Source organism: Furipterus horrens, unplaced genomic scaffold (assembly GCF_987537825.1).
Source record: "Furipterus horrens unplaced genomic scaffold, mFurHor1.1.pri manual_scaffold_10, whole genome shotgun sequence".
NCBI lineage: Eukaryota > Metazoa > Chordata > Mammalia > Chiroptera > Furipteridae > Furipterus > Furipterus horrens.
Window position 1 is genome coordinate 84,985,049 of NW_028327180.1, and position 19,802 is coordinate 85,004,850.

A 19,802-nucleotide genomic window follows, 5' to 3' on the forward strand; every position below is an offset into this window, starting at 1 on the left:
AGCATCCGCCTGACTGGGGGGCTGGGGGAGGGAGCAGAGAGCTGAGAAAGGCGGGGGCGGGTGAAGAGGACAGTGTCATTGTCCCTTTCAGGACCAAGCTCCCTGGATCCACACTCCCTCACCCACCCTCTCACCCACCCAGGAGGCACAGAGAAAGGAGGAGAAGGTGAGGACAGGAGGCAGGGAGTGAGAGGGAGAGGAGGGCAGCTGTGGAACTCTGAGCCGGCTCGGTGGGTATGAGCACACAGCTTGCAGCCTGTGTGAGTGTGAGGGGGAGAGCGAGGGAGCGAGAGCAAGGGAGGGAGAGGGAAGCAGGCTGCGAGAGAGAGGAGAGGAGAAGAGAGGAGAGGCGAGGGGAGCAAGCGCTCCAGCTAGCATGAGGACGGCTTCTCTTCCGTGCTCAGTTAATCTGGCTGTCAGTTGGTGTTAACGCTGCAGTTTAAGTGCTCAGATTCCAAGGGAAGCACAGACCTCGCAGAAGGAAGGAAGCAAGCAAGCAAGGAAGGAAGGAACTGCAGGAGGAAAAGAACAGGCAGAAGAGAGAGAGGAATAAAGGGAAGGGGGGGAAACACCAAATCTATGATTGGACCTGGGCTTCTTTTTCGCCAATGCAAAAAGGAATATGCAGCACATTTTTGCCTTCTTCTGCACCGGTTTCCTAGGCGCGGTAGTAGGTGCCAATTTCCCCAACAATATCCAGATCGGTGAGTGAGAGGGGCAGCCTGGGGAGGGACTTTCTGGGTCTGGACAGGTTTTTGGGGGAGGCGGTCTGTGTCCCCCACCCCCACTACGGGCTGTGCTTGGCTATTGAAAGCTGTAGTGCAGTGATGGGAGGAAGACTTGGGCCACAGCATGGGGAGGGGGCTTCTCTGAATCGGACGAGGAGCAGAGGGGAAGTGTGTACACACACACACAAACACAGGTCCACACACACCACTCACACTCTGGGCATGAGCATGTGAAATGGAGGAACCAGTGCTTTGGAAGAATAAAAAGAAAGAAAAAGGCTGTAGCAAGGAAAGAAATGGTGGGTGCTTAAGGAGTTAACTCCATTGCTTGGTGGCTGGTGCCGGATTTCATTTACTTATATAAATACATGTGGTGTGTGTATTTATGTGTATGCTTACGTATTAAATATGCACATGTACATTTAATTGAGAGTGGCAGCAATTTCTTAGCTGGGGGAGGTCTCTTTAAAGAGACCCTCTAAAATAAGGAGTGAAGGATTAAAGGGTGCCGGGTTTCTTGCAGCCATTGAAATAATGCCAAAAGGCCCCCCGCTCCACATCCAGGGGGCTCTCCTGCTCCGGACCCTTCTAGCTGCCTGCTCTCTGCCGTCTGCCATGCTGGGTTGGTGGTCCCCACTCCTGGGATCCTGGAACTTCCTAGCCTGCCTTTTCTCTGTCCCCTCAATTGCCCCCTCCTCTTAGATTTTCAGTGCACAATGTCCACCTCTTACACACACAAACACACACATTTACACATCATCCTCGTCCCTCTCCTCTTAGCTTTCCCCAGCCCTGGGCTCCATCCTCTCAACTTGGAGCCAGGTTTCAACACGCTGCATGGCTTTTTGTTCCCCATCTCCCCTTCCTGGTTGTCATGCTTTTAAAAGGACCCCCACCCTCCCTGTGTTTACGGGCCAGCCAACACACACTGCTGCTCCTCCTAATAATAACAGGTGAAAGCCAAACAAACAGGAGCAATTACACCAAGAACAGCGCGTGTCCACCAGGGCTTGGGGATTCCGTGCGACCAGCTTCTCAGGGCTGTCTGTGACCCGGAATCAAGCAAGCTGCTTGGCTTGGAGGCATCTTCGTTGGTTTGGGGTCTGTTCTCTCTCCCCTGCTAGGGACCTAGCTCCACCAGGGAAAGTTCCCATCACTGGTCGCTTGTGTTCTTTATGTGAGTGTGTGTTTGTGGGGGGATGTGGTGCAGGTGGCATTTTGTTGGGCACGCATGTGCTGCAGTGTCAGTCACTTTTGGCCTCTCCAGCAGGCTGCTCCGAGGGCCGTTGGAATAGCCATAGAGTAACTCGCTTTGTTTCCTGACACCTGTTAAGCTATATTCTGAAGTGTGTCTGTGTATATGTGTTAGTGCCTTACACGCAAAACAAAACTTCCTGCCTCCAGGGAGGCACTTCCCTGGAAGCCCAGCCCCACCCCCTCTCTTTCATTCATTGCAGGGGTGGAGGAAGGGGACTGGCAAGTGTTTGGGGTGTGGTCATGGGGGAAGGGGGGGCCAAAGAATCCAGAAGGAGGTTTTTTTTGTTTTTACTCTTTAAAATGGAGGCATATGCATATGTGTAAATCACTTATTCTTATGTGTAGCATTGCTTATGTTGGTACTTTCCTGATTGAAAATGCTTGTTTTGAGATATGCAGACTGCTTCTTCCAAGTGTATTTGTGTACATTGCCATGGGGACAAATGCGGGGAGGTGCACATGATACCTCTGCTCATGTGTCTCTGCAGAGTTTTCATTATATCTAGCTCCAACTTGCTTGTTCAACTGATATAATCATTGTTTCATTTTCAAATAATGGATTGAAACATTAAATTGTAGAACAAATGCTGAAAATATCACTGCCAAAACGTAGTACTTAATTCTCCTTGCATGATCTCTAAGACTGGTTCTGAAAAACAAGCACATACCCATTTTTTTAAAAGCTAGAAGTGTATGATACTGGGACTATGATTCCTGTGGGATCTGAGATAAACTTCTGTGTAAACATTCATTCTCGCGCGGCCTCTGGACATAGCTGATTTTAGCTCAGGAATGTATGTGAATTCCTTTACATGTCCACAGTAAATACTGAGATAAGCAAGCACTCTCGTTCCTTGGAACTGGAGCCCCAACAGGCACCTTTGTTGTTTTTTTCCTAGAATAGAATGCTCAGATCCTCGTGACATTCTAAGCCCCCAGGTCTTTGAAACCCAAGTTTCCACCATGCAAATACACATACCGTGGCAATCCCTTATGTAACAAGTCATTCCTAGGCAGCTGGGATCACAAGTGTGAAAAAAGCAGCCAAACACTATTTGTATAAAATCAAGAAAGAGTTTTTGGAGGAAATGAATAATAACCCTTAGAGGTGACAGGATAGTTAAATTGCATGTAGGTCCTGGCAGGTCAAAGGCCAAAAGTGACAAACCCAATGGTTACAGTGCTAGAGAAGCCCACAGGGCCCCAGAGTTAGGTTCACTGTGCCACATTTATTAGTACTACTTCTGTAAGGCTCCGTGGTAAGAAATGAGTTCGATACAGGAAAAATCAGACACAATGAAGGTTATGTGCATGCAAGGGCTTAGGCCACCTAGGTCGTTTGCACAAGGGAAGAGAAAGAGAAATGGCGCAACTTCCTGTTTTCTCTGACCTGAGCTGAGTGGAGGCGTGAACATCAAATGTTCGGGTAGAGTGAGTGGTATGTTAGGGGCCCTTGTCCCATACAAGCTCATCAACAAAAGTTTAAGGCTCAGCACACAGTTACATCTATTTGAGCTCTCATCCTCCACCACTAAAGGCCACAGCTAGAGAGCTTGACATGGGGAGAAGAAAAGGGTCCTTCTGGGGTGGATCGGTGAAGAATTAAACCTGTCACTAGCCCAGATACCATGTTGCATTTTCTTTTCTCACAGGGGGATTATTTCCAAACCAGCAGTCACAGGAACATGCCGCTTTTAGATTTGCTTTGTCGCAACTCACAGAGCCCCCAAAGCTCCTCCCCCAGATTGATATTGTGAACATCAGTGACAGCTTTGAAATGACCTATAGATGTAAGTAATTGCTTCTATTTCTGAGATTTCTTGCTGCGATCGACCAATGAGAGGAGGGCCTGTGGGTAGGTGATGGTGTTACAAAAAATGACTTGAGTTGTCATTTGTCTTCATAAGAGAAAGCCCTCCAAGAAAAATGTCCAGAGCCTTCTGAGTGATTCCACCAGTTGGCATTTTAAATCCTGCAATGCTTCATGGAATGGGCTTGCTTTTTCACTGTCAGCTAACTAAATGCCAGCACGATGGGTACTTGTGTTGACTGCACCTCCTCTACCTCGCCAAGGTTTTCTGGTTCAGCGGAAAGAGTTTCGCAATTAGAAAACTTCTGAGAGACACAGAATCAAAGATTTTGACTTGGAGAAGATGGCTTAAAATGCTTACACCTTTTGCTGTCCACAAGTTAAAAGGAACAAATGTCTCTGTAGCTTTGTAAGAAAGGGTATGTGAGAAGTTGTGTATCCGGTTTCCCATTTTGGAAAATGATCAGTGCCTTGATTGCTTCCAAATGCTTTGAAGTGATTGCTTGCTTAAGACACGTTTTGTAGGGCAAACTTTGAGCATAATTCAGAGCAGAGGTGACCTCAAGGAGAAGGGGGAAATAAATTTCTGACATCTGAATCAAATGCATTATCAAATGTGGGCAACAAACACCATTCTGGGTTATTCTGACAACTAGGATTGAAAAGGAAACTGCGTGGTTGCATGATTGCCATTTTATGACAGATGAAAGCATAAAAATTAATCAGTGGAGACATATTCCCTCCAGGAATTAAGCTCATGTAGGGTATTATAGCATGGAAGTGTGAGCTAAATGGGCAAGAACAATTTAAGATTCAAAACTGGATTAAATTGGCACCATAGGTTTTGTGAGCCACTGTGGATTTGGTGACTTCTGCTAAGTTGTGGGTGTGAGAAGTCACAGACCATATTTTCTTCTTCTCTTTCCCTTATTTCCTCTTGGTGGGCTCTAAATGATTTGAACTGAACAGGTCTGAAGGCTCAAAATGAGAATTCAGAATTCTCCTATCCCTAAGGCCACTTTAGAAGATAATGTAGATACAAATTCCAAGAATTATAATTATACCAGATTCCATTTATTGAGAACTTACCTGTATGTCAGGAACTATAAGTATTTTATAAACAATTATAGTAACATCTATTGCCATTTATTGAGCATCTACTATGGCCTATGCATAATGCACTAATTGCTTCTCATGTGTTAGTTCATTGAGTCCTCACAGGACCCCTGCAAAGCACCATTATCTTTAAGGATGATGAAATAAGGCTGCAACAGCTTATAAAAGGTACCCAAGGTCACCCAGGAAGTAAATGATGGTCTTGTTACTATTAATCCATGGCGACCTGATCATTTATATTGAGATTACCAAAGAAACAAAGGGGAGTTTTCTGGTCTTGTAAAGCAGTAGTCTAATAAAACACCTAAGAAGAAAGCCTTATAATGATTCAAATTGCAGGTTGACTTTGCACAGGAGTGACCCACTGAATAAATGAAATTGCAGTTCTGCATGTTAGTATTGCTGAGATTGAAAAGCTTGTCTATTGTTACTCACTACCCATAAAAGATAACTGAAGTTTAATTGTTGACTTGTAGTTCTGTGAAACCATTTTCTTGGAAAGCTACAATCATCTTGAGTAGGTTATTTGGTTATCAGACAACCTCCCATTCCTTTGGATATGGCTTAGAGGAAGGTATTTTGACAGAATTAGGTGTGAGGATTAATGTACCTAAAAATCACCTGAGGTTATGCATAATCTTTTGCCTTCATATGAATATGCTAATTTATTTCCTGGGTTGAGGCTCTATAGCTTTTGTCATACTCTCAAAAGGGTCCACTACTCAAGAGGGACTACTTGTTTAGGAAATCAAGAAGAATAAATGGCTGGCTCTCACTCTGCTGAGAACCGTCTACAGCAGAGCTTGTTAGAAAGAGATGTTAACTGCTGTCCTGGTGTCAAGATGTTGACTGACAGGACAAGATAATAAAAGACAAAAATAGGAAGAAATGTTCTGAGGAAATGGGTGGTGCTCTGTACTGTTATCTTAACAACCTAAGATTTGAGCTCTATAGAGTTCTTGGACATTCACTGGGGAGATTGAAATATGATACAGGCAATATAATCCATTGCAGTTAGTGAACTTGGAATGAACAAATCTGAGTTCTTGAATTTGATTCCTGCCCTATACCAGTGTATAGGTTTCTGTGAATTTGGTTATTCTTTAAATGTTTTTCTCAGTCTCTGAAATAAAAGGGAAATTGGAAAAACAGGACTGATAAAAGGCCCTTACTCTCAAATAGCTTACAGTCCACTAGGGGACATTGCTGAGCGGATTGTCTGAGAACAGTAACATTATCTGGTGCTTAGACCTTTAGTTTCTTCTCTCTAGTTTCAAGTTCAGAGAAGGTACTTGGCAATACCAGTGGTAATAGCGGTGCTGTAACTGCCAGTCTGCCTTGCAGATTCTCTATGAACTTCCACATGAGGCTGGGAAACTTCTGGGGCTACGTTCATTTGTCTGTTGGTCTCTGAAAATTATATATCTGTCCCAATTTGAATTCACTGAAAAACGTCAAAAAGAGGACAGAGGTTTTGGAGAAGATGCATTAATTAATCATTCATGAAAAAACAAGTAAAGCATCTTATTCAGATTTAATATCAGGGGCTTTTTGAAATATGGACTAGTAGTTACTTTAACTGCCCCAGTCTTACTTCTAGAAACAAACCAAATCTTTGTATTTTCCTAATTTCTGCCATCATTTGATGTTTTCTTGTGCACTTTGCTATTCATTATCCTTCCAGCAGAGGGTGGAGAAGGGAAGGCAGAAGTGTAACAGGAGCTACTCCTACTAGATGTGTTAGCAACAGGGGGTTAAAAAGAGAGTGGGTTACAGGGTAGGGGAGGCAGAGGAGATGGAAGAGGGGGATTGCTAATACTGCTTGTCAAGAGGAGAGTTTTGTGGTTTCTTTGCATTCAGACTCTCTTGCTTTCCTTGTCTGCCATCATTAAGGGATAAAGTCATAGAATCAGCCACCCCAATACCTTGGGATCTCCTCTGAGCACTCTTCCAAGCCTACAGGGGCAGGTGTTGGGGAGATTGTCCACAGAGATGGTAGCTATTGATCATTCAGCTGACCTTGGTGCCTCTATGGTAAGTATAAATAAAGGCACAGATGAACTACTAATTGGGCTTTCTATTAGCAGTCTCAGGAGCATTGATGCAATTTAATTCCTACCTTTTCATTCATTTGTCCATCCATTCATTCAGTATATACATGCTAAATGCCTCTTCATGCCTGGTGTTCGGAATATAATGGCCAACAAAGAGAGAGCCTCTTTCCTCGTGGAGGGTTACCTCTTAGCCCACAGGTCCTCAAACTTCAGTGCACGTAATATTCACCCAGGGAGCTTGTTTAAAGCCAGATTCAGGGGCAAACTCTAGACTTTCGGAATCAGAATATTCAAGAACAGGCCCTAAGGGAATTCTGCAGTAGTTAGTTTGAGGATCAAACTTTGAGAAAGAAACTCTTTAATCTCAAAAGTCTACTATTCCCTTAGCAAGCATTTCTGAGCCTTTAACCAAACCCAGGCATAGTGTTAAAGCACTAGAAATGCAGACAGAAGGGAGACGTGTTCCCTGCCCTGGGGAACCTTTATTCCTTGTAAGGCTGACTGTCCTGTAAACAGAAAATTTTAAATTAATGTTGTATGTGTTATAGTGGCAATTTGTAGGGATTGGGGTTGGCCTGTCAGAGGGTCGTGTTTGAACTGAGTTTCAGTGACAAGTAGAAGCTTTCTGGGAGGAAAAGGTGAGGGGGCTGGAGAATGATGAGCTAGTGTGTTCCACGCAGAGGAAATGGCATGTGCAAAGGCAGCCCCAGTTCGCTAAGATGGAGCAGGGAGTATTTCATCTAGATGGCTTCCAGCCCACTTCTCTCATTTCCTTTACCTGCCTGGCTCTGGGAAGCATTGATTTCTTAAGCCCCAGTTGAATTGTCCTGCAATGTTGCCTGTGTTGTGTGTTTATAGGTCAAGTCTACCATCAGAATATAAATTGCTGTCCAAAAGACCATGGAAATGTACTGTCTGGTGTTGCTGAGAACACATGTTACAAAGCTATTCCCCTAACACAAAGGAACAGATGTCTCTGAGAGGGAGGGAATCACATAGCATAAAGATGCAGAGCCTAAGTGGCAATCAGGTGAGGGGTAGTGTGTCGAATTATAGTGGGTCCCCTCCTGTTGTGGACCTGCTTAGGAAACCCAAAGGCATTCTAATAACACTTTAGGCACTGCCAACAGACAAATGTGCCCCCAGTTTTTGCCTGAGCTCCCTCACCATTTCAGAGTTGTAAACTAACAGCCCACAGACTTGTTTTGCTTGAACCACAGTGTTTTTCAAAATGTGGCATAAAGATCTAGATTTCTGGCTTCTCTAAAGAAAATGTAGGACATCAGGCGATCCTGGACCCACATTCCTGCTCAGCTTCTATTGTCTGGACTGAGACGGGCTGCCCTCTTTGAGTGTAAGGCATAAGCTCAAGTTTGCCAAAGTCCTCATCACTCCCTGTTGTATTCACATGTGGCCAGTGTGAAAAGATGACATTGCTTGCCGAGGCCCATAAGCCAGGCCAATGTGCTTACCCCTCATGTATATCCTTCGGCGTCTATCATTTCATTATTTCATTCTGATAGTATCTATTCTTCACTCTGTAATGAATAGTTAAGGACACAAAAGATGTATAAAACTTCTCCTCTCAAAAAACTAATTTGTATACAGTAATAAAAAGTATGAAGTGCTGGTGGTGGGCGCAGTAAACAAAGACTATTTTGAAGACCTACTATGTGCCAGATGCCTCTCATATGTTGTCTTATTTAAGTTTTACAACAAATTCATTGGTTATTGACACCATTTCATAGATCATGCTACTGAGACTAAGAGAGATTATCTTCTCCATATTATGCAATGAATGGGAGCCTAAGTTAGTATTGGAAGCCAGCTTCGGATCTCCTAAACTCAATGAGCTTTCACTCTTTCAAGATATATAACCATGTGGACACACACACATAAAAGTGAAATGGCAGGGAAAGAGCCCCACACAGAAGTGCCGCAATCAAGTGTGTGATTCAGGATTAAGAGCTAAGACTTCAGAGGCAGAGGTTCCATGGCTGCGGATAAGGAAGGCTTCCTGGGGGAGGTGGGACTAGAGCAGACCTTGAGGGTGGATCAGATTTTGGTAGTAAAGTGAGAGGAAAGTATTCTGAGTAAAATCACAATATTTCTTTATATTCTTTTTTCCTCTCCTCAACCACTACAGCATGTTTGTTTCAGGAAGGTGGAGAGTTCAATTCATCCCCTGCAACTACACTCAGTTCTCCCATGTCTGCATTTCTCTGGCTGATGTTACAATCTGATAGTGGCTCCTCCATTTTTACCGGTGTCCTCACCTTAAGACATGCCAGCTTCAACATGAGTCTTGGTTCTTATTATAATATTGATGATCATAAGCTTTTTGTGTGCAGAAAAGTGTGTGTGCATCCTCTAACTAGCTGGAAGACTTCTGCTGAGATGGGAGAGATTACTGTTCTCTCAGATGCTCAAGATAAAGCACAGCACCTTTGGGAAACTGCTGAGATTCATGCACTTGTTCATTTACTCAAAGCATTTTTATTATGGCCCTCTCTGGAGCATATGTACCATTACTACCCTTCCCATACTTTCTCAGACAGCATTCATTGACTACAGAGTTCTTTCCCACCGGCTCTCGGCATGGCTTTAAAGTCCCTCTCACCATAGCATTCAGGCAGCTGTTACAAATTGCAAATCAGCCAGAGCTGAAGTAAGAGACAAAGTCCATGTGCCTTTATAAGACACTGTACTAGGAACTGCGGGAAATAAAATGTATTAGGCATTGATTCTCCCTTTAAGGGGCTCAGGTTCTTGTAGAGGAAATAGGCACACACATCCAGAGGAAGGAAGAAAAACTTCCAGATGGAGGAATCAGACCAGGTTTCATGAAACAAGAACATATGAATTGAATTTAGAAAGGCAGGTAAGATGAAGACTGGAAAATAGGATACACACAGAGAGACACACACAGACACACACACACACACACACACACACACATTAGATGTGGTGAAAGTATTTTGGATCAGAATTTGAAGACATGGGTTCAAATGCTGGACTATCTTCTTAAAATCATTCACGTGTGACATTAGAGAAGCACCTCTCCACTACCACCCAACGCTTATTTACAAAATGAAACTCATGTGATCTCCAAGAATCCCTCAAGGGCTGTGTATCTATGATGAGGCTGCATGGAAAATGCTGGGGATGATTAAGAGAAGATGATCTTGTACCAGCCTTTGATTAGAGGGAGGATCACTAAACAGACTGAGAACTTAAGGAAAGCTCTGAAACCCCACCCCCCACCAAGTGGCAAACTTGGTAAATGCAGGGGTATTAACCCTACGTGGGCCTCAGGTGCATTCGTTGAACATTCACCAAATGCTTATTCCTGTGGACAAAAACAGAAAACAGCCCAGTGCTCCTGGCGCTTACTGGCTAGTGAGCAATGTCATTAGCCAAATAATTACACAAACGAGTGTATCATTACAGGTTGTGATAAAGACGTGAAAGAAAGGGCCATGATTCAATGAAAGCACATTACAAAGGGACTGGCTCTGGGCAGAGGAATGAGTAGGTGTTTGAGCTGAGAACTAAAGGCTTTTGGTGATGTGACGCTGAGAACAGGAGTAGTATTCTAGAAGCTTCCTGGGCAAGGGCCTGGTGGTGGGGAACATGCATGAGGGCCGTGTGGGGCTGGGGAGAGTGGCAAGGCCAGGCCTGGGGGGCCCTCGTATGCATTTCGATCGTTAGACCAAGAGCTGTGGCAAACCCACTGAGGGGTTTTAAGCAGCGAAGTGCATGTGCACATTTCTGTTTTCTCACCAGGAGTCAGATGATTCCAAGCACTCTGACACTTTCACGTTCCCCGGAGACTCTTCGTTAATGGAGCAACAGCCTTTGCTCCTTTACTCCTGTTGTGAGTTCGGGATGGAGTCTGGCAGATGGGCGGAGGGATGGGGACAGACGTGGGGGCACGGGGAAGCTGAAGACGGGGTGTGGAGATGAGCTGGTGTATGTGGCTCTGTGGTACGCTCGGGTGCGCTCGCAGAGAGTGGAGCACATGGAGGCTGGAGCTTACGAGACTGGAGGCTGGCCCAGCACCAGGCTGGGAGTCTGGCGAGCGTGTATGCGGAGACAGGGGATCATCTAGAGCCCCCACTCAGTTAATCATCAGAGAAGGCCACACAATACTGAATCTTGGTCCCCAGTCAAACCAGACAACTCAATGGTCCTACAATTCCCACTGCTGTTTCCTCCACTTTGACCATCCAACAGCTCCTCCCATAGTCTCCTGTTGAGATCCTACCCTTTTGGGTAGTCCTGGCTCTTATGATACTTCTTCATTACGCCTTCCTTGCTTTTCCACATTCGCAGCGTCCTTTGCCACCTCAGCCCTTTGCATCTTCCCCCAGCAGCTGTTCCTGGATTTTTGTTACCAGGATCCTGGTCTCATCTGCCCGACTGGACTTAGCAACTTGGAGGCAGTGGCCTCGGTTTCTTTAGCATCTCATTACAGTCCCCACCACAGAACAGTGTGCAGGGGCGCCAGCTGAATGAGTAAGTAAATGGATGAGAGGATGAATGTATGGCTGTATGTTATGTAACAGCAGTGTCAGGGATGAGCGAAGCCCAAAGCACTGCTCTTTACGGGGTAGCGGTTCGATATCGCGTGTTTTAAGTTCCAGCAGGCTGCGTTGCAAATTCCAATGGAAGGCTGTTATAACCATGTTGCTGGAGAGTGATGAGGGTGACAACTAGTTGTAAGTCAAATCAAGAGCTCATTCCAGCTCCTTCTGGACTACTGTCAGTAAGGGCCCTAAATAAGGAGTAAGGCTCCAGTTCCTAACTAAAGGGCTTCTGGTTCAAGACCTGACTGCGCCATTGCTAACTTGTGTGGCTTGTGCCAGTCATTTCTCCTTTTCAGAAACGATGTTTCTTTCAAATGAAACTAATATTTATATCAATGATATGTGGTTATTATGAGGAGGACATGATTGTTAATATCAAATCAACTGTGTACTCAATACAATGCCATGAGGTAGGTACCCTTAGTCTCCTGTTTCCACAGATGAGGAAACTGCGCTTTCAGGGGCCAGGGCGTGGTGGTGTGTGGTTCCGGTTCCATTACCAGACATCCCTGGGCTGGGAGGGCTTTCTTCCTCCCACTGGCTGCTGTGTCTGCCTGCTCCCTTGTGGGACATGAAGTTTCCCTCCTGTGACAGCAGCCCTCCACCTCCTCTGGTGTCACTGCTCCCTGCTTTTGTCACACAGCCCTCTGCACTGTCAAGTGGCCTAGCTGCTGCTCTGCACCAGCTGCAGGCAAGGTGTGCAGGGCACTGAGGTTACTTTAGATCCCTGTCCACCCCCAACTGCGCCTGTGATTTTGATGTGACACAGCTTGCTGTCCAGAGAGCGTAGGAAGCCCAAGGTCATGGGAGGTCCAGACCTCAGAGGATGTAGGCGAAATTGGGGTTAATGAGCAGTTGCAGGCTAATGAAATCAACACCCAATGGTTAAGCCTGTCTCTGCATGTTCATTACATAGAATCATTAGGATGGAAATAAAACTTTCTGAGAATAGTTTTTATTTTGTGTATAAAAGTGATATGGCTGCAATAGAAAGCCATGAAGCCACAGACATCAGACAAAATAAAATGTGTAATTTGTCTTTATACTAAAGACAAACTTCCCTTCTTTTTTCTGAATATATCAATTTAGAAATTAAGAATAACTTTGTATTACTGTCTTAAAAGATGATTTTTTACTTAGTATAACATGTTACTTTAAATATTGCATATTCATTGTAATGTCTTCCTAAAAGCCTATTGTACGTGTGTACCCTAATTCATTTACTGTTTCCTCTTGTTGAGTTGATTTGCAAAATTTTTCTTAATAACAATTCTATGATGATTATCCCAATAAAACTTAATTATTTCTATTATTTTGGCTTTAAGAGCATTATAGCCCAGTAAGATAATTTCCAATGAGATTAAATAGAATAATTAGTGTATACAGAAGGTTAAATAATTTGTTCAATGTCAGCTTTGACACTGACTTGCTGTATGACCTTTAGAAATATTTGTGTCCAGTTGACTGTCCAGATGAAAAATATGGGTGATAATATCAGATATGTAGGAGTATTAGAACAGGCAAATGCCATTATTTATATGAAAGAGCTTTTAAAAATCAGCAGTCTGAGGCAAATGCAGGGTAGTATAAGTAGCTAGGCTTCTTATCTAATAACATAAATGTACCATAACTATAATGTGACTAGTTACTCTTTAGCATTTTCCTATGAGGGTGGTCATTATCTATGAATGAATCAATTTTGTTGACAGGAAAGTTGTAATCTTAAGGAGGCTAAGTTGACTCTCCCTGGGTCTAACTATGCAGCAACATCAAATCTGAAAGCATTTCTATTCACCAGTGATTCAGTCCACAGGATTAGACTAAATATGTAAGCTAGACTATTTCTTTGGCTAATAAATCACTGCTCATAGGGATAAGGGAACAACCCTATTTGGGCCATGAGCAGTCAGGATTCGTGGTGCCAAGTGATAGAAACCCAAGTAACTGAATAGTTTTTACTTCAGGTGCAGCTGGACTCAGGAGCTTGAATGATATTAAGGCTGTGATATACCCTCTAGATTTTTAGGCTCAGCTTTTCTCCGACTTGGTTTAACTCTCAGGCATATACATGTCACATGTCAGATCTCACATGTCAAATTCCAGCACAGCCAGCCTTCACTTGCCCAGCTCAAAGTCCCATCAGTTCCAGTGAAGTCCTGAGCCTGATGTCACTGAATGAAACTCAGGACACACGCTCATTTCTGAACATGACACAATGACCAGGATAATGTCATCTTTTGGTTGTTCTAGGCCTCGTCACATGGCCACTGTTAGAGCTTGGAGTGGTGAGAGGACCAAATGGGTTGTTGGTTGCCCTCAGCCCACCAGAACCAGAACTACGTGGCACGGGTGAAAAGCAGCTCTCCCAAGGAGATCAGCATGCTATTATCAAAAAGAGAAAACTAAGTGTTAAGTAGGTAAAAAAAAATACATATGTCCTACCATGGCACATCTCTTCAGAAGGGAAAATTCAGAGAGGCTGGAGCTGGACAGAGGGTCAACATGCTAGGAGCATACATAGGATTCTGGTGGTACGGGAAGATCGGAAGCCAGTGCAGGCAAAAGTTTTGAAGTCCAAGTCAACTGATGACTTAGTCAAAGCCATGAAGGGTTTTTGATCACCTCAGCCCAGCCAGGAGCAAACCTGTATGTCCCTGGACAAGTTTTAGGTAGTGTCGTCCACCCACATTGTGTGGCTAGGGGTTGTCCTTTCAGGACACTCTTCGAGAGAAAGTTGGGGCTATTCGCACTAAAATATCTGGTTATTTTCAGGATCCTATGCTCTCTCCCAGTGACCAAGATACTTCCTACTCTTCCCAGACACTCATGCTATTGTGCACAAACTCTTAAAACAGTCCCAGTGGGAATCTTGGCTGTAAATCTACACCACCAGATGGTAGGTTCTTTTAATTGGTTCCATCCCTTCTAGTTTTTTGCAAGAATGAAGCCTTCCCTGTGCCTGAAATAGGGGGGTAGGAGGGTGCAGAGAAAGCCAGGATCAAATGCAGGAGGCTTTAACCTCTGTTAAAAGGCAGAGAACTTTAGTTAGTTCCTATCTAATGAGGACAGGGTGGGATGATTCTTTCACGCTAAGTCATGGATTCACAGTGGATTGAAATTCCAAAACCAATACTGATGAGACATAAAATTGTAATGACTGGAAAGTGGTTTAGCTAGAAAAGTCAGCTGATGTAGGGAGAACATTCATTTATTTAATCATTGGTATTTATGGAGTGTTGTGGTAGTTTCTTATTTGGTAATTATTCATCTCTTCCCCAAACTTCTTGGGAAGATTATACATCTCCCTGCTCCAGTAATGTTATGTTTGGTCATGTGACTTGCTTTGGCAAGGGGAATACCATTAGGCATGTTGCAAGCAGAGGCCTTGAGAAGAGCATTCCCCAAAGAGTCTGCTGGTTCCTGAAGACACATACGAAAACCAGAGGTACCACAGTCAACCCACAGACTAAAGTCTGAAAGAGAGCTATCCCAGCTGACCTGCAGATCTGATAGTAAAGGCTCATTGTTATATACCTTATATACCACTCAATTAGAGGATGGTTTGTTATGCGGCATATCTGAACATTACAATCAACTACTGTATGTTCCACACTTTGCTAAGCACTGAGGAAACACTGAGGCAGGATAGCTATGGTCCTGGTCTCCACGGAGCATATATTCTTATGGGAAATAGGCAATCAATATGTTTACAAGTAAAAGAATATGGATCATTTCTAGGGTCATAAAAATATGATTTGGTGGTGAACCACTATGGCATAAGAGAATACTGACTTGAAATTAAGTGGTCAAGGAAGGCCTCCCTTATAGGTGACTTTTGAGCTCCAATATGAAAGTTGGAAAGGAGACAGAGAGGAATAAAATCCCCATGTGGGCAATTAGACTGAGAATCTTGTTCTAGGCAAGAGAATGAGGGGCCCTAAAAAAGTTCCTTGCAAATCGGGTTACTCAGTTGTCCAAGGGCAGATGCTGGCTTCTCTTCACCACGTTGTTCATACAAGTCAAGAATTGACAGAGATGCAGCTGCTGCCAAGGCGAGACAGACAGAGAGCACAGCAGAGGAGGTTTCCTAGGGCACGCCTTACAGAGAGGTGATGGAATTGACTATCCCTCCTGTCCTGGCTCCAGAGTAGTCAAGAGCTGTTGCTGTTGCTTCTAAAGATGGCAGAAGTGTCTGTGTGTATGTGTGTGTGTCTCTGGGTGTATGTAACCATTTTTTCACAGAGGAGGGAAATGAACTGGATGGTTTCTAGATCCCCTTCCAAGTCTGTGACTCTGAGATTTAAATTATGTGTGAAGGAAATGTTCAGTTGAAGAACTTCCTTGCTCTGTGCCAAACTCCATTTGTTAATTGAGGTGGTTAATTAGGGCAGAGTCTCTCTAGAGCAAGCAGGAGAAGCTCCAGCCATCCCTAACCTATCTGGTAAAGTTTATGACGGTGTCACAGCTACAAGGCAGAGCACACGATGCCTAATGCAAGCTCTCCATTTCACCGGTACTCCAGACACTGCCGAGCAGGAGGGCCGGGCTACAGAAAGTTCATAAGGGTCCGTGTGGGGTCTAGAATCCAGGTAGTTATTCACTTTGGGAAAGTTACTTAAACTGCACTTCCTACTTTTTGTCCCTTACTCCAAGATCATTCTGAATACCTTAAAATATGGTTTCTATTTTAACTATTCTAATGAACCAATTTCTTTAGATTTACAATAGATTTTTCATCAGCAAATTTGGCTATACTACCTCTCCACACAATACATGTAATGTGTTGATTTCACCACCACAAAAACTCTTCAATCTGTCCCATTTTTCCCCCTCTTTTTGCACTGGATTATGGCTTTAGCCTTCTGACTCGTCTCTTCATGCTATAATCCACTTGCCACACAGCAGGTAGATCAATTTCTTGATCATGAAACTTCTCTGTATTTAAAAAATTGTCAGGGGTTCCCCATTTTGTTTTAGGTGCAAACTCAGCCCACCATATGAGACTTTCAGTAATGAGGTCTCATTCTGCCTACCTGCTGAGACTTATCTACACTATACACACTATGTTCCAGCTGAAGGAGGACACCCAGCGTTGCCACAAACATGCCTCTCAACCTCTCACTGCTTTGCTTTTGTTCATGTTCTGCTTCCACTGAGCACTGTCCTCACCACCACCTGCTAACACTTCAGTCATCTCTCCAGTCAGCTAGCATTTACTGACCACCCACTCTTTATTAGACCCCGGGGATGCAGCAACAAGGTCCCTGCACTCTTGGCGGGGGGAGGATGGGTTCTCTATATTCCAGTGAACAATAAATAAATAAAACAGTTTCAAATAGTTGTTAAATGCTACAAATATAGCCAAACAGAGTCATGGAATAGACAGCAGGCTAGAGAATTGCTTTCAATAAGTGGTTAAGAGAACCTGCAAAGGTGATAATTCAACTGAGCTTTGTTATGACTAACAAAATGGCCTGCAATGATGGGAGACACTCAATATCTGTGCCATCTTATATGGTACAAATGACTTAACCCCTCAAAGCCTTGGTTTCTTATTTTGTAGAGTGGCAGGAATAATACATCCTTCTCAGAGATGTTGTGGGGATTGAACGAGATAAACTCAGAAAGTGCTTAGCAGAGCATAGCACAGGGCCTGGCAGAGCAAGTGCCCAACAAATGAAGAGTGATTATTGTTTGTTCAACTTAATTGTTGGTGATGACAAGCTTCTTTGGAAATGCCCTCCAGAGTCTTCATCAGAAAATCCAACATTCTTATTGAAATGAGGGACATGAAGAGAAAAAAATGCTCTGGATGGGATTTTGTAATTTAGTTCGAAACTATCTAGATCTAAACTCCTTTGATCTGAAATGACAGCCACAACGAATTCCCCCAATACAGCCACTTTGTTCTTTGTTTCCTTTCAGCATCTGCTAAGATGGTATCCCTTAGTCCTCCAGGTCTTACTTGGAGTCAGCTGCCTTCAAATAAATAAAATACAATTTAAATCTAGTCCTGTACTTATCTGGGAATGAGAAGACAAAATGCTTTAAGTGTATAGCTAGTTGCTGCTGGAGCGAAATATAGGGCAATGTTGACTAAAATGTTTGAGAAATGAACTGCTCCAGGAAAGCGAATTTTAGGATAAAACAGAGGATGAATAAGAACCTGACTTCTTTTAAATATATGTGCAATTGAGACAGCTTCTGAAACATACTCCTTTGCTATCCTGCCTGAGCAAGACAACTGTGTTGATCCTAGTTTAATGTTGCCTTGATCACAAGTATCCGACAGGTCCAGGGGGCATTGTAAACAAGGATTGCTCAGGATTACAGACGAGAATGGATGAAATAACCAAAAGAAGAGGTCATGAAAGAGGTGGAGAGTTAACATGGTGATTTTGAAGATCTGAATGAAGGTTCCAGGAAGTGATGAGTTTGAAGAAGTGATGAGTTTCAGACCAGGAAGAAGGCTTTGAAGGCCAGGAAAAGGTATCTTAGGGACAGAGTAATGAAGTTTCATAGCTGGTATTTGAAAGGTCCTCTTTATATGCAAATAGAGATGGTTTTATTCAGTGGTAACTAGAATAATCCTCTACCAGAATAAAGTTACCTGATGTCAAATGACACAGAAAATCCACATTTCTACATGAGGGACACCAAATTTTTAGTTTTTAAAGAGCTTTAGGACTCTATCTAGTGCATGCTTGAAAGGTTTTCTTTGGGGGTTGGGGTGGTCATAAACTGAGTAATACTGGGTTCAACAGAGTAGGTGGTTCCATTTTTCATGATTTTGAAAGTCCTTTAATATGCTAATGTGTTTATTCATTTCTCAGAGGAGGGCAGACTATGATTGTCCTAAACTGAACAGTTCCTCTTTTTACTGAATTACTATTAAAACTGTGGGACATAGTGCCTATCTGATCCTCTGTTTACATCTAAGGAAACTAAGGCCCAGAGAGCAGGAAGGGCTTTGTCTGCAGGAAGTTCATCGCCAGGTCGTAATTCTAACACAGGACTTCTGGCCACCAAGCAAGACTTCAATCCACTCTTCCTGGCCCCCTATCAATATTTGGAGCCAGTCCTTCAAACAGTTTTACCCAAAACAAGGAATTGCCAGTGATTTCATAAAGAACTGGCAAGCTTTGGGGAAGCAATTGCCAAACTGGCCCAGGCCAGCCTTGCGGCCATGCTGCCTTCTCCATTCCCTGCAAAGCCAGTCTGGGCAGCCCACACTTAGGTGTCCCAGAATCACACCAGGCCTCAGTACTATTACTGAGAGAAGCTGAAATAAATGATTTTTAATGTGACATATCAAGTTAATATGAAAACTAAGAGGCAGGCTGCACAGAGAGAGGCTGAGGAGATGCCAACATCTAGTAGGGAGGGTAGCAAGATAGGGTGTGGGGATCTGGCAGTGGCTTTGAGGCAACACGATTCATTCTGCCCCCGGATTTTAGCTGATAGAACCAAATCTATTCTTATAGATATTACAAAGAAATCCGGTGACTAGGCCCACTGTACCTTGGGTAACTGGACTGTGAACTTTGCAGGCAGGTTACGAGAATAGGGCTGACTTACTTACAGACCATGATCAGATGGCCCAGGGTCTGGAAAGCCCATCCACTGAGGAATGGTGGGAAGCTCTGAGAAGAAAGGTCTTCGGCTGAGGACAGCTCAGTCTCCACCCCCAAACATCTAAAGAGTCTTTTTTGAAAAAAGATTTTTATATATTTTCTATGGCTTAGGAGGCCAAACAAATACCAATAAATGGGAGGTTTGGCTTGACATATTTGGCTCATTGTAAGAGTGTGAACTGGCTAGCAGTGGGGAGGGTTTCTTATAGCTGTTCTGGGCGTCTCTCACTCAACATGACTATGGGAGACCCAGTCCTTTTACAGAAGTACCTACCACCTCCACCCTGATGACCCAAAGCCTGCAAAACCTTTGGTATAAAGTCTGCTGGCTTCCCACTTGCCCTCTCCAGCATCCCTAACCAATAAAGGCACATCTTTCTGAGCACATGAACTGGTACAGCGGACTGAACTGAATCCCCACCACCACCACCAAATTCATATGCTGAATCCCTAACCCCCAGTTTGATGGTACTTGGCTATGTGGTCTTTGGAAGAAAATTAGATTTAAATGCGGTCATAAGGGTGGGGCCTTCATAGTGGGATTAGTGCCCATAGAACTTGCACTCTTTTTCTCTTTCTCTCTCTCCACACCCCCACCCCCATACACACATACA

At 43.8% G+C, this 19,802-nt stretch overlaps 1 protein-coding gene across 3 annotated transcripts in view; it reads left to right on the forward strand.

The window, feature by feature from the left end:
• Window positions 1-215: 215 nt before the first annotated feature.
• GRIA1 (glutamate ionotropic receptor AMPA type subunit 1) overlaps window positions 216-19,802 on the forward strand; it is a 281,186-nt gene continuing 261,599 nt past the window's right edge. For all 3 annotated transcript variants that reach the window (XM_090288461.1, XM_090288460.1, XM_090288462.1), the window contains exons 1-2: window positions 216-704; window positions 3,638-3,775. In XM_090288461.1, coding sequence (XP_090144587.1) covers window positions 623-704; window positions 3,638-3,775 — 220 coding nt within the window. In that variant the 5' untranslated portion in view covers window positions 216-622. The remainder of the gene's footprint in view (window positions 705-3,637; window positions 3,776-19,802) is intronic.